The sequence below is a fragment of the Zerene cesonia genome, chromosome 2, assembly GCF_012273895.1.
Source record: "Zerene cesonia ecotype Mississippi chromosome 2, Zerene_cesonia_1.1, whole genome shotgun sequence".
Classification (NCBI taxonomy): domain Eukaryota; kingdom Metazoa; phylum Arthropoda; class Insecta; order Lepidoptera; family Pieridae; genus Zerene; species Zerene cesonia.
Window position 1 is genome coordinate 3416488 of NC_052103.1, and position 14577 is coordinate 3431064.

The 14577-nt window shown below is 30.9% G+C and overlaps 1 protein-coding gene across 1 annotated transcript; it reads left to right on the plus strand.

The window, feature by feature from the left end:
• The first annotated feature begins 5659 nt into the window (after nt 1-5659).
• LOC119834639 lies at nt 5660-14551 on the plus strand. Its single transcript, XM_038359061.1, has 7 exons — nt 5660-5721; nt 9469-9642; nt 10092-10245; nt 11309-11429; nt 12147-12278; nt 13648-13861; nt 14220-14551. The coding sequence occupies exons 2-7, from the start codon at nt 9474-9476 to the stop codon at nt 14372-14374; spliced, it is 945 nt and encodes a 314-aa protein (XP_038214989.1). The 5' UTR covers nt 5660-5721; nt 9469-9473; the 3' UTR covers nt 14375-14551.
• The last annotated feature ends 26 nt before the right edge of the window (nt 14552-14577 follow it).

Sequence of the window (14577 nt, forward strand, 5' to 3'; positions counted from 1 at the left end):
TAACATCTATTTTTCATACCACTAAACGATAAGAGTAAGGCAGAACAGCGTTTGCCGGGTGCAGCTAGTAATATATAACATATCCTTAGTTTTGTGTAGCTTGATTCATAATCTAACAGTATAATAATTTGACAGTATTAAAAACACATACAGAAGACTGACGTGAATTAGTAGCATGCTATTGTGTTTAGTACGGTGAGTGGGGGAGCCGTGAGGCCGCTTTCGTGCTCCCTTCCCATTCCTTCTTTCCAGTAGTCAATCCTTTCTCTATCCTTTACCTCTCAAAGAAAAAAATATAGCCACCTCTGCGACTGTTCATTGCCGGTGGATTTTTATAGCATTCTTCAAGAAATACTTTATAGTAATTCCTAAAGTTTTATTTATTTCGAATAGTACACAGCGAGTACTGAGTAGTGACAATCTGTTTTCGTATGTAATATATAATATACAAGTAATTCACGTAAACCTCTTGGCTATATCTTCAGTGTACTTTAACACAATTTATTTACGAAATTGCTACTCCATTACGACGCGGCGCATTTAATTTTCATTCTTGCTCTAGCTCCTTGAGAGATTCTAATGTATGCGAGTTTACACTCGACATTAGCAAGAAGAATGAATAGTTTTGATTTTGAAGACCAGAAAGTTTCATTTTGTGGCTGGTATTATTTCTAGTTAGTTTATTTTTAAATATATAAATTTTTATAGTGCCAACCGTGGCTCAGCGTCGATTTATCAATGTTTGTTAATTTGAATTTTTACTTTTGTTGCATTGAAATGCTATATAAATGAGAAATTAAAGACTATAGAATTTGTGACAACATAAGTAAATACAAAATTTCTGATATTTCAACTGAATCTGAAATTATCACGGGTCAGTAAAAACAGTATATTAGTAAATAATATACGTATTATACGAATAAATGACAGACAAATACAAATAATAAAGATAATAAAATATCTACATTTTTAATACTAATAAATACATAAATTTTAAAATATTCCTATTGTCTTACGTGTATTTTCCCTCCACTGGATCATCATCAAACCCTTTCAATATGTTAAGCCTATTTAATGTATTTTCGGAGTTTTTGACTAAAACGAGTCATAACTCATATATGCCCGTCAGACGTTTGAAATTGCTATTTGCTAGACTATTATGTAATCATTTTCATTATCAGCCAAAGAAAGCGGTGTAAAATCTCTTCACAAACAGACTTCGCAGCAATCCCTGGTGTATGATATCTCTTTTTTATAAAATTTCTACTTGTTGTTTCAAATAAGTGACTCGATCAATGCAAAAGCTTGTTATATTTTACGAACAATAAGAATTCTCAACTCCCATTATAAAGTTATCCACATTACAAAAGCAGGTATCAGGTACGCCCTATGTACCTCTGCCATTATACAAATTTATTAACGGATCCATTTAAATAAAATAAACGCCGTTAATTACTAAACTCAGACAGCCGAAAAAGTAAGGCGGGCAAATAAAAATTTCTCGCGCCTCAGTTAACACTCAGCTAGGACGATAAATTAGCTTTTTATCCCTTCGTTACGTTTGCAGACCAGCAATTAGCATAAAACGGTTATCCTTTATTATTCAGACGACTTACACCTGAGTTGTTTCGACACAAAATTATTTTGATAAAATCTTCGTTCTGGAGATTATGAATCAAGAATAACTTTCGATAAATGTAAACGTGAAGCGTTGTCCGACAAATTAGTTGGTGACGTAATGAATGAAGTGTAGAAAAGAAAAGTGAAAATTTAAACCCAAATGTTAAATTCTAATCACTTATTATTTATTTATTTGTTTATCAATATGCACCTGTAACTACACTGCACTCTGCAACTCTTATATGTAACATAATTTAACAGTAATAGGTACTTCATTTGACAGACTTCAGGATCAAACATTTAATTTGGATAAAAATTTGTTTTTTTATTTATTAATTTTCATGTTATTTCTTGTCTATAGAATTACTATTTACATATGATTTCAATGCTGTTATATGTTACTAAAACATATTTGTTTAAATGCGATACCAGAATACAATGAAAACGTTTGTTGCATTTTATGTTTGTCCGTTTGTATATTTATCCCAGTTAATCTGGCGATAGCTGGTATTATAAACATGTTTCTTTAAAAAACAAGTGGTTGTAAAAAGGTACCGTTTTAAACAGATGCAGTCTGAGGCGTTAGAAAGTTATAATTTTACATAATACGTAATTAATTCACATGGACACTGCACTTTCATATTTTTCGGAAGACTAAAAGATATTGTCCACTGATGTAATAAATTATAACCTTTCTTTTGTACCTTAATCATAAAGTTAGCTAAGTCATGACTTGTACTTAACAATGTTTTCCCTGATAACATTGTTACAACACAATTTCGTAATACACAAATTTTGGCCCTTTATTTTGAAAGAAATGTTTCGACGGAATCTTTGTTAAAGGCATTATCTTAATTACTAAGAGGTGTAAATTTCGTTTCGTAAAGAGTTATTCACAAAGAAAATTTTATATTTACACTAATTGGAGTTTGCTAAATAAAGCTTTTGGGATGGTTTATTTTGGGTTTTATATTTGTACTTACAAATACTGGATGGCGAGCATTACGATTAATTCAAATAAGCAGATTTAGGTTATAGAATAGCTGTTTTAACAAAAAACTAAAACTACCTTCAAATTGTCAGAACTAGACCAGATCTGAAGGGCACCACATAGACAGCAAGACCCTAAATTAAAATAAAATATCTTAAAAATCGGTTCATCCTGTGTCATAAAATGTAGTCGAATTAATCACCTTCTTTCATGGAAGTCAGTTGAAAAAGGTGACAATTTAAGATATTTTACAAGTCTTATGAAGTCTTTTCATATAATTTTATCATGTTTTTCAAATGAATTTGATGTTACTGTTTAGCCTGTATAAATTAAATTCATTAACATCATCATTTTCATACCTTATTCCTAATTTCGTTTATTAATCCTACATTAGAAACACCGCCTATGAGAACTTTAATAATCTACCATATGTAACAACTAGCTGCGCCCCGCGGTTTCACCCGCATAAGTCAGTATCCCGTAGGAATATAAAGTTGCCTATATGCAGGGATAAAAAGTTGCCTATACGTTATTCCAGTTGTCCAGCTGTCTACGTACCAAATTTCGTTGCAATCGGCTCTGTAGCGTTGCGTGAAAGAGCAACAAATACACATCCTTACAAACTTTCGCATTTATAATATTCGTAGGATAAGATATATCATTGAGACTTTTGGTTCCTTATTCTAAACTATACATCTATGTGATTTCTGCACGCTGTTTGATTTTAGTCAATTAATTGAAATCAGAAGCCTTATATAAATCTAAAATTTATTCAACATGTCTAAAACGAAAATCTCCTCAACAACACAACGCCAAACACGATTGTATCAAATAAAAAGCTAATAAAACTGTATTGAACATTTAAAAAAATATCCTCCTACAAAATCAGCACTTTCACTTTGTAAATTGGAATAAACTCGTTAAAAGTAATATTTTATTCAGTGATCTTATTTACCTTGATGCTATGTTTCCCCAAACTTTTTAGGATAAAAAGTGTTAACCAATTTAAAGAGTTTGCGAACAGAAGGGAAATTGCTGTAATTTGTTATTAAACTTTGGAAATAAAATTAAGAATAGTATAACTCTTAATCAAAGGGTTATATCTTCAAGTATATTTTACTATACAATATTCTTTCAGCTTAGAAGTTACTTCATTGAGTTTGTACGTACTGATTTTTAACCAACTGAAAAAGAAGGTTGCCCCGGAGTCCCGTTTCCTTTCCTCACCCTTGCTAGACTATTCTCCTATTTGTTGTCAATCATTTTCCATTATCCCTTAAAAGCGGGCAATGTAATTGTTATTATGTAATGTATTTAATTGTAATTGTGTCATATATATTATTTATAAATTTAAGTGAGATGTTATATAATGTAATAATTGATGTTATTGATGTAAAACCGTTTTAATTATAATTATAAATAAATAAACAAACGCTTTCGTAGATGCGCTACCGCTGCGAATGTTTATGAGAAGTTGTTATCGCTAATCAAGAGGTGAACCACCAGCTCAGTTGTTCACCCGACAAAAAAATAGTATGTTAAGGTAGTATAAAAATAAGATAGGTATCGAAGAAGAGAAAAAAGATTTTGACGCTTTATTTAAAGGCGTTAATCAGTAGTTAACGAACCGAGTTTTTTTATGCCATAGTCGGTAATGGAGCTGGTGGGTCGCCTGATGGTAAGCGCTACCACCCCTCATGAACATTAGGAGAGGCGTAAGGTCTGCAATCAGCCTTACGCCTCTACAAATGGATTGCCAACTTCAAATTGGAAAGGGATTAGGAAAGGGAGAGGAATAAAGGAAAGGACTGGGAAGGGTAGGTATAATTAAATTTAGATATATTATTACTTAAATTTGGTTAACTTTATAATCATTACTAAACCACGAAACCTATGAAACGTAATGTTTAAAGACGTGTTAACATGAACATTTAGTTTAAACGGTTTTAGCCGAGATTTACCAATCATCACTGCAGCTTGCCTCAAGTCATCAAGTCATTTAGTATCCGCGATTTATCTTATATGGATATATTTATAATCTGTTTTAATTGCAGTAGAAAATGATAGAATTTTTATTTTGTATTACATATGCGAGAACTACTTTTAATTTTAATAAGATGTCTAAATATTACAATAAGTATTATTTATCAAAACTGGTAGATTCCAGATATCGATTAGTACATCTTTAATACATAGAAGTTAATTGACTTATCCTATGTAAGGTGTTGATAACGTCCTATTATAAGGTTTCTCGAAGTAATATAACGTCATATATTATTCAATAGTGTACTCATGTATACTTTTTACGAGGGAAATATTGGACATACGAGTTTCCTTTGATCAAAGTAAAGTTTGGTTACTGTAAATATTTCGGATATAATATAAATACATTTCTTCAGTGAATAGAAATGACATATATAAGATCACATTTGCAATGAAAAGAATTAGTTTGTTTAATATGTTTCACACATTATTGTAAATGATGGTAGCGTAGTGGTTTGTTTACAATCTTCCTTTAGATACTTATTTTACTAAGAAACTTCGACACGAAGCAAAGATTATGTATTACGAGCTTTAAAGTGTATTATACATTTAAGTGGGATTTAAATTCATATATTAGAAAGTTTCATGCTTTCTAGTAACTAATTTATAGCCCGATTTATCCACCACGCTGGCCATGTGACAGGGAGACGCTGGACTCAGGCTGCTGGTGATCGGTCGATTTGGAAATCTTTGGGGGAGGCCTATATCCAACAGTGGACGTCTTAAAAGGCCGTTGAAGCTGGCCATGTGCGATTTGACACATGTCGTCGAAATTTTGATTCTTTTGCATGAACATGTAAATTTTATCACGTAACTAAACTAATTGAAAACTGTATAGATTTTAAGGCATAACTTAATTCTAGCGCTTCCTTTGTTTATGATTTGCTTCTTTTATGATTCCATAGATGATAGGGCAGTTAAGAAGGCATGAAACCCTATAGCACGTCTACACCATATGACATTCTTTGATAATTGCTACAGCCTAGAAAAGTAAACTGTATAGATATACATCAAACGACATTTGTTTAGAACTAGCGTACTCAGTTGGTTACCTTGTTAAAGGACAGGTAAGTCTTGTATTGCGTAGTTTAGTGTTTATTTTGTGTTTTATTATTTATGTGGCATTGTTCTTCTAGAAACCTCTTAAACCTTTTTTAAAACTTAAACTTACTTAAAAGAAAACTATGAAAATAATGTAAATTGTGGTTGAAATACTGAAGAAAAAAAAAATGTTTTGTACATTTTATACATCAATTTTTGGTATAAATAATGTAATAATGTAGATCTTTTTTACGAAGTTCGACTCAGGAGGTTTAAAATTCGCGGTATTTGTTTAATTTCCACATTGATGAGAAATTTTGATCACGGGTGGCCGAGAGGCTAGGCGTTGCTACGGTTAGGCAAGAAACGCAGGTTCGAATCCTGCCTCGTGATCAATTTTTTTCTATTCTTTCAAAATTTCTCATTTATAAAGCATTTCAATGCTATAAAACTAAAAATTAAATTTAATTTCCACATTATTTATAATAAGTTATTCATTCCTAACCATAAATTCCACTTTATTTTATTTTCATTTTTCTTTATTTGGGACAAAAACAGTTACACATTAAAATAAACAAAGGACTTAAACAATTAAATTCACGAATGTATAACCCACGACATTATCCACATATATATACAAAAATATTGAAATGGTGTCAGTTTCAAGTTACATAGAACGATTGCATATTAAAAAAATAATTCTTATAATAATTCATTCCACTCTATATAACCACTTTGTGCTGACAGATAACTAAATCATGTAAACGTCAATCAATATCAATTAATTAACGTCGTAAATTAATGATTATAATTAATTAGTTTAGTACACCGTTCAGTTAATTCATATTCTAGAAGGATCGATGTAATTTTGATTACACGGAATAATAGATTAGATCAGACAGGCATACAGATGGACAGAGAGACGAAGTTACTTTCGCATTGATAATATTACTAGGGATTTCTGGAACACGGTTATTATTACAGCTGATAGAAAGATGAAATATCTAATATTTAAGGCATTATTTTACACAATAATAAAAAAGCCGTGTCCACACTTTAACCGAAAAACGTTAGTTTTTTTTTTATTTTTATTTAATTAATACGACGGATAAACAAAGGTTTTTTAATTCAATTTTTTTTTAGGTTTCTTTCGATTTACAGAGGAATACTTGTCATTTCATTCTACTTAAAAATTTAGATACCTCTTTCGGCGAACTTTGTTTAAGAAAACAATTATTTTAAATTAGCCTACATAATATACCTATACTCTTTTTAAATCGACTATATTTTTGTGTTTGTTACCTCACAACATTTTACTGGGTGAACCGATTTTTATTACACTTTTTTTTATTTGAAAGGTGGTGCTTCCCATGTGGTCCCATTCAAAATTTGGCCTATTGCTGACTATATCAGGGCGGTTAAGGGTTATTTTATAAATTAATGACGTATATTCAATTTATCTAAGTGCAACTTAAATATTTACTTGAATAAAGCAAGATTGGCATGTGTTGTTTATCAATAAAATAACGTTATAAAGTCCATTACCGTACAAACATTCAATAAAGATGGGAGTTTTATTTGACACAAACACTAATAACTTGCAAATAAACGTTTTTGATGACGCATAAATATGTGTAATAGCGTCGTCTAGGTCAAATACTACACATACATATTATGTACCTATTTAAAAATTACGATTCAATGTTTCTCCATTCTTAACTTGAAAACGACTTCACAGATCTTGATGTGATTCGGTTATGTATAAATTATTTTGACTAACACACCTCAACCTATAACTATAGTGTAAGTATTAAAAATAGGGGAATGATGCATGAAAATTATATTTTATCACAGTGTATGCTTCTATTGCGAATCTAAATAAAATTATGTGTTCACTTCAAACTAGTGTCAGATAAAAGTGAGTTAGAATTTGAAATAGCCACTTAAAACATAACAATGAACATTACACAGAATTGGTCGTTTATTTCTTCTTGGTTTAGTTTAAATAAAATACATATCACGTGCATGGAACTATGGCATTAACCTTGGCTTAATTATATTATAAAATAGAGCAGACTTACATCTATTTTTCCTTGACCGCGCGGGTCATTTTAACTATATTAATAATAAACATGTAGAAATATGAAGTAAATGTCCGTGTACATATTTGCTGCAATAGCGTTCGTATATTTATATTATGTTTTTGCAATTATGAATTTTATTCGATCGTGAAACGTCATAGCATGTAATCGTCCATGTTTTAATTTTAATGAAATTATATTTCTATAACAATAATAATAATATAATAATATTTATTTATTAGCAAGGACAAATATTAAATTCACAATGATGCTCTGCCTTCTGAACTAGGTGTACCTGTATCTCAGAAGACAGTGACTTCTCTTAAATTGAAATACATAATATTTGTAATTTCATTTTAAATTTAATGACATAAGGATATACGTTTCAAAAGGTGGCATGTTGGATATAGATTGAATTTTCTTGCAATTATGAAATTTCTTCAATGTCTCTGTTGATATTCGGTAATCCATAAGTATTCTTAAAAGTCACTAAACTGCTAGTTTTCGAATAATATATTATTTTGGTCAACAATGAACCTCATAAGGCCTTTATGTCTCCAGTCAAAAGTCCAACCGAATTCTAAAACACACCTTATTATTATATCAAACTTCGGAGTCCATTTTTGAAACTGAAACACAAAAGCCTGCATTCGTTTTCATATTTTTCTATTATTTTATTCATTCCCAGAGTAAACATGGAGTTTGTTAACTTCTTCAATGAATTCTTCCCAAATTACTTCATACATTTAGATTTTCTTCTTCTTTAGATATCACTTCACATAACTTGACGATTATTTTGAACCTTAGATACTTGTCTTTATTGATCAAACACTTAATAATGTAAATTCCATATCGTATATCAATACAAGCAGTAATTTAATACTATTGGATATGATCGACCTATATGATTTCCGATAGAAGGTCCTTCATACATCGCTGATATTATATACAGTTTATAATTAAATCTGTTACTGATTTAATGCCTGTATATATAAAAAGGTAGGTGACAAACAATAAAAAAATTGTTAATTATATTATCATATTTTGCTAACTGCTCAGAGTGAATCTAGAAATAATAAGGTTATATTTGTATTAACTCTTTGAAAAGGTTATAATTCTACGGTATGTTTTGCGCTTTTTGAACTATAATTTAGTGTATAATTTAAATAGAAAATCCGATTGATGTATGTCTTACACAATAGCTCTTGGAATTACAAAATATAGTATAAGTGCGTTGTCCTCGACTTGACGACTCGACGTCTACAATTTGTTTTAAAGCTTGTGTAGTGGTATATATAGCCCAAAATAAGTTTTCAACTAATTTTAAATGTTCTATGAAACGGTCACAGCGAATTATATAATAAAATTAATAGGGGTAGTTAGTATTTTCTTGTGTTTGATTAATAGGGGTGTTATGTGTTGCCTGCAATCACATTAGAATATAATTACAATTTCTTTATACTCCTGATTATTAGGTAGCATTTTTTACCAGGCAACCTTAACAATAAAAGTAAAATAAATAGAACTGGTGGGTGAGCAAAAATAAAACAAATATTGTAACACAAATTACTTATTGTGGCTTTGTTTTTTATACATAATATTATGAACCTGCAGCAGGAGTCCATACGAGACAATAATTGTTGTACCACTAATACGTAAATCAACAAATTTGCTAACATATTAATTTTCCAGTTACAATGGAAACACTACAACACCATCCGTTGATAGAAATATCAGTCGACGACGTTATTAAGGCAAGAGAGTTTTATGGGATTAATGATGCTAAAAGAATAACGGAAAGTCTAGACCTTATAGACGAATGGTGCAAGAAACAAGACCATTTATCAGAGGCTTGCAAAGCATTAAGTAAGTTTACAGGAAAAGTTTCCCCGACGATAAAATTCCGTTTCGGCATTGTTACATGATGGCCATGCCTTTATTTATTTGAACAATGAGTTTAATGAAAAAATCTCTTATATATAATGCTTTTTCATTTGATTATTTCTATAATGTTATTATGTTCATAGATAATGCAACAAAACAAATCGTAAAGTTATATGTTAATTAAATAAATCTTTTACAACATTAAATGTCTTCACTCACACGAAAATTTTGATAATATATTTAATATGTTATAGAATGAATCTGAACTGTTCGTCCAAAAATATTAAATACAACTGCCATTGTTAGTTTGTTTGTAAAAATAAAGTTTCAATAAATAAATTAATAAGATGAGTACACTTGCAGAATGTTTCCAATTATATAGCATAAACATACACCCAATTGATAATTAATACAATAAAATTTTATTTCAGATCGTAATATTTTAGAAAGGATACTGATTCTGTCTCGAGGATCAGTGGAAGCCACAAAGATTAAAATCGACAAAATGTTCACGTCAAGAGCTATGATGCCCGAGCTGTGTATGAACAGAAGCGTGGAGGAATTTGAAACGCTTTGGGAATATGGGTAAATTTTATTCTTATTTATTAATAACCTTTGTGTACAATCGAGTCAGTACAGATCGAGTTTTAGCTTCTTGTTCTCTTTGTTAATGGCTTCACCCAACAGAGAGACTGTACCATATCCAGTGTAAGTGGGAGAGTCAGGACTCAAATTACAGATAATCCGACTGATATTCTAGTGACATTTAACATTTGGAACTGGGTGGAAATACAGACTAAATTTCATTATTTTTTTAAAACGTTTTACAATATTTTTCCTATTAAAGCATCTACAATACTTTTTATAATAAGTGTTATAATAATATAATTCAAAATAAGAAACGCCACTCTTTGAGATGAAAATTGTGCTGAAATTATATAAAACACATAATTTTAAGTATCTATACTTTTTATTTATTATCTGGTCCTAGTATGTAGGTTATAAGTTTTAGAAATGTAAGTAAATTATATTGTGCATGCTATTATCTACCAAGCTCAGGTTTTCATTGTAGCAAGGCACTCTAGCATAGATTATTAAGAAATGCTTTGTATTATTAATTCTAGACTAATGCCTTAATATATTGCGCCTTTGAAATGTGAATGAAAAATATTGCTATGTTAATTTGTTAAGGGGGCAATAAATTTCATTTCACGCGGGGATACTAATGATAAGCTCCTAATAGCAAATGTTAATTTTATCTTATCCTGTATATCTTATGAAGTTTTCAATTGTAAAGTGATTGATATTCATAATGTCCTATGATATAGGAATATCTATTTAATAATCTTTAATCAACGTCTCCAGTCGTAGATAATAGACAGTTTTTTATTTTTATTTTTTTACTATTGATTATTGTCTACAATTGATTACATCTCCATGTTAAAGTAAATAACATAATACGGTTTATATTTTACACTAAATAACTACCTGATAACCAAAGAATATAGATATGTGTATATTTTTGTATATAACTATTAGAATTTATTTACTATTATATATTAGACTTAGCATTATTAGCATAGAAAATATATGATGATAGCATTATTTTTTATTCTGTTCGTATTAAATAAAAACACACTATTTACAGACTCTACGTACCACTCCCAAAGCTGTATAAAATGGACCAATCGAGGGTGATGGTGACACAATTTTCATCGGAAAAATTAGAACAATTTAGCTTATTATCATACTTTCGATATGCGTTTATGGTAAGCTCCTTTCGCTAGCTAAGGTATTGGGTAGTTAGAGATTCCAACCGCTCTAATTATGCGCCTGGTCCGGAAACGGGCAGCCGCCGAGGGGGTCGCGGATGGATTTTAAGCGGCTCGACGGATCACAGTGGGGTTTTGGTCGGTAAGAATCCGACATAACCCACGGCTCCATTCCTGGGAGCCGTGGGTTATGTCGGATTCTCACACTATATAAAAAGAAAGTTAGATTTCCAAACACATTCCTGTGGCTTGGCTGATAATTGAACAATTAAACGCACTAACCTAAAGTGAAGTTGTATTGTAATTATACGACAGGCTTTGTCCAAGATGAATAACCACCCACCCACTCATACATAAAGGTACTATGTATGCCCACAATCTAGGAAGCTGGTAGAATAGGAAACGATGCTCATAAATTTATAACGCTCTTAAATGAATGAGTGACAGCTGACAGCCGGGTGTACATCAGAAAATTGGATATCTCTTCGAATCTTGCAAAAAAAAAAACAAGCGCAATACATATAAATAGTTTTAATTTTTTAATAGAAAAAATATGTTCTAAAATCTATGAATTTTTGATGTAAAAACGTAATTTATTATTTTTTACATTAATTATTTTGTACAAATGTGTTAAAATGTAAATAATCAATCAAGATTTGCATGCCATTTTCAACAAGCATTTTGTATATTTTAAATCATATTTTCACTTCCTAGATAGGAGAATACAGGCTACACTATGACTATTGTTTATCGGAGAGATATATCATCGATCTATCGAATATTCACATTGGACTGCTTACAAAAGTGAACCCTATACTGGTGAAGAAAGCAGAAGTGTTGTGTACAGTAAGTTTATTTTCTTATCTTATACTAGAAGCACGTCTCGGCTCCGCCCGGATATCCTTCCTTTCTATTTATATTCTTCCTTCCTGTTGGATTCCTATTTATTCCAAGGAAGCATTTAATCGGGATAAAAAGTATCCCATCACCCACGTCAGCTCATACCCTGTCGGTATAACAAATTTCATCAAAATTCGTTAAGAAGTTTCATCGTGATCGACGGACAAACATCAAAACAAACAAACTTTCACTTTTAGTGTGATTACATGCTTCATGTTGACCATTCGCAACGTTACCTACTGTCATAATTATATCCGCTTAAAGCTATTTTATAGTAAACCTGAATAACGTAATCAATATGTCATAATCATCATCATCATCAGCCCATACACGTTCCCACTGCTGGCAAATAGGCCTCCTATGCGGGTACAGGCCATAATCCACCACACTGGCCAAGTGCGGGTTGGCAGATGTCAAATGTCGTCGAACTTTTGATTCTTGGACATGCCGGTTTCCTCACGATGTTTTTCTTCACCGTTTTAATCAATATGTATCTAACTACAATTGTGATTGTTTAATAAGTAAAACTGTATTTTTACTACAATGTTCACGACAGTAAAAAAAAAATATGTTCCTATAATGTGTTTATTTACACACATAAGTAAAACAAAATAACACAAAACAATGGCTCGGTTCAAGGGTAACTAAAGACAAGATCTTAATTTATGAGATTATTAATTACCTTATAGTGTAACTTACGCACGATTTAAAAAAGGTATCGTTTCAAGGATGCTCATTAAATATAATTTGTTTTTCAAAATTTTTTTATCGGCAGTAGTAATAAAAGAAAATGCGTAGTTATTGGTATCGTTTGTTAAAATTTTAGTTATATTTTAGCTCACATAAAAATGGTGATTCAATTAATACACGAAGTTCGTCAATGCCATTGAATTATTTTAGAAAGAAAGACAAAGAAAGTAAATCATTTATCTTGACACAGACATACACACACACAACAGATCATAATAGAAAACAGAAACATGCAATAAATCAAAAAAGAAGAGAAAAAAAAAACAAAAATTTTATTAATATTGTGCAAGAAACAATGAAAATTAGTCCAATAACACAATAAAACTGTCGGTTGTTGTATGAAACGATAATTTCTGTAATTTAAAAACCTACCAAGATGTCTATAATTATTTTATTTGTCTTCACAATCACGCATGACTTAATACAAACGATATCATAATTGCTTTTGTGCGGCCGATAGCAATTGTATTTTTACCATATAATTGTCGTAAGCATAATAACTGAAATGCACCAGCTCATGCTAGAATAAATCCTCCAATAAATAGGAATCCATTTAATTTTTCAGGAAGGTTTCGGTACAAAAATAAAAGGCATTCACTTACTGAATGCGCCGTCCTTCGTGGACAGGATTGTTTCTCTCATAAAGCAAGGTCTTAAAGAAAAGGTAGCCAGGCGGCTTCACGTGCATAATTCATATGCGGACCTACATAAGCATATCCCAAAAGAAATACTACCTAAGGACTACGAAGGGGATGGCCCGAGCTTATCTAAATTAGCAGGTATCTAAACTAAACATATAAGTTTAAAGTAAATGTAGTCATAATAACTATTTTGTTCGCTACGTTCTATATAATTGCACTCTAGCGTTTTATATTACAATTATATGGTCAGGGCCATTTTTTACTACAAACTTGGGCCTTGATCACTATGAAGTTTTTGCCCGTTTTGAGTCAATATAACACAAGCTTCTATTGTTTGTAGGATTTAAGCAATGTGCAAGGGACTGGAAGGGTCCTGATAATATGGAAATTGAAACGAAATTCGAATCAAGTTATTACTCGTTGATTAAAACTTATAATTATTGTGTGATGCGTCTATTAATATTTGATAACTAACCATAATTAAAATGTATTCTAGAACAATGGAAAGAATCGCTGAGAACTGAAGAAGCCAGACAGATAATAAAAGACAGCGACAAATTGGTAGCTGACGAGTCTCGACGCAATTCCTCAAAGTTCAACGAAGAGTATTTAGGAATGCCCGGGTCCTTTAGGAAATTGAATGTAGATTAATCTAGAATTTACCGAGGCGTTGTTTACGGTGGTGTGAATGTGAAAAATTTCTTCCAAGTTAGGTATTTTATGGTTTGTTGAAGATAATTGTATTGAATGTTAAGATTAAGGGTTGTCAAATATATATTTTAAGACGGACAAAGTAAGAATTGTCAAGTAGTTGCCACGCATATTGAAGAAAAAAAATATTCTAAGTATTTTTT

Excerpts from the sequence above, each read along its gene's own strand:
- LOC119834639 (XM_038359061.1), top strand. The coding sequence starts at position 9,474 with ATGGAAACACTACAACACCATCCGTTGATAGAAATATCAGTCGACGAC. Across the intron at positions 9,643-10,091 it reads AGAGGCTTGCAAAGCATTAA|ATCGTAATATTTTAGAAAGG; the intron begins GTAAGTTTACAG and ends ATTTTATTTCAG. Across the intron at positions 12,279-13,647 it reads AAGCAGAAGTGTTGTGTACA|GAAGGTTTCGGTACAAAAAT; the intron begins GTAAGTTTATTT and ends TTAATTTTTCAG.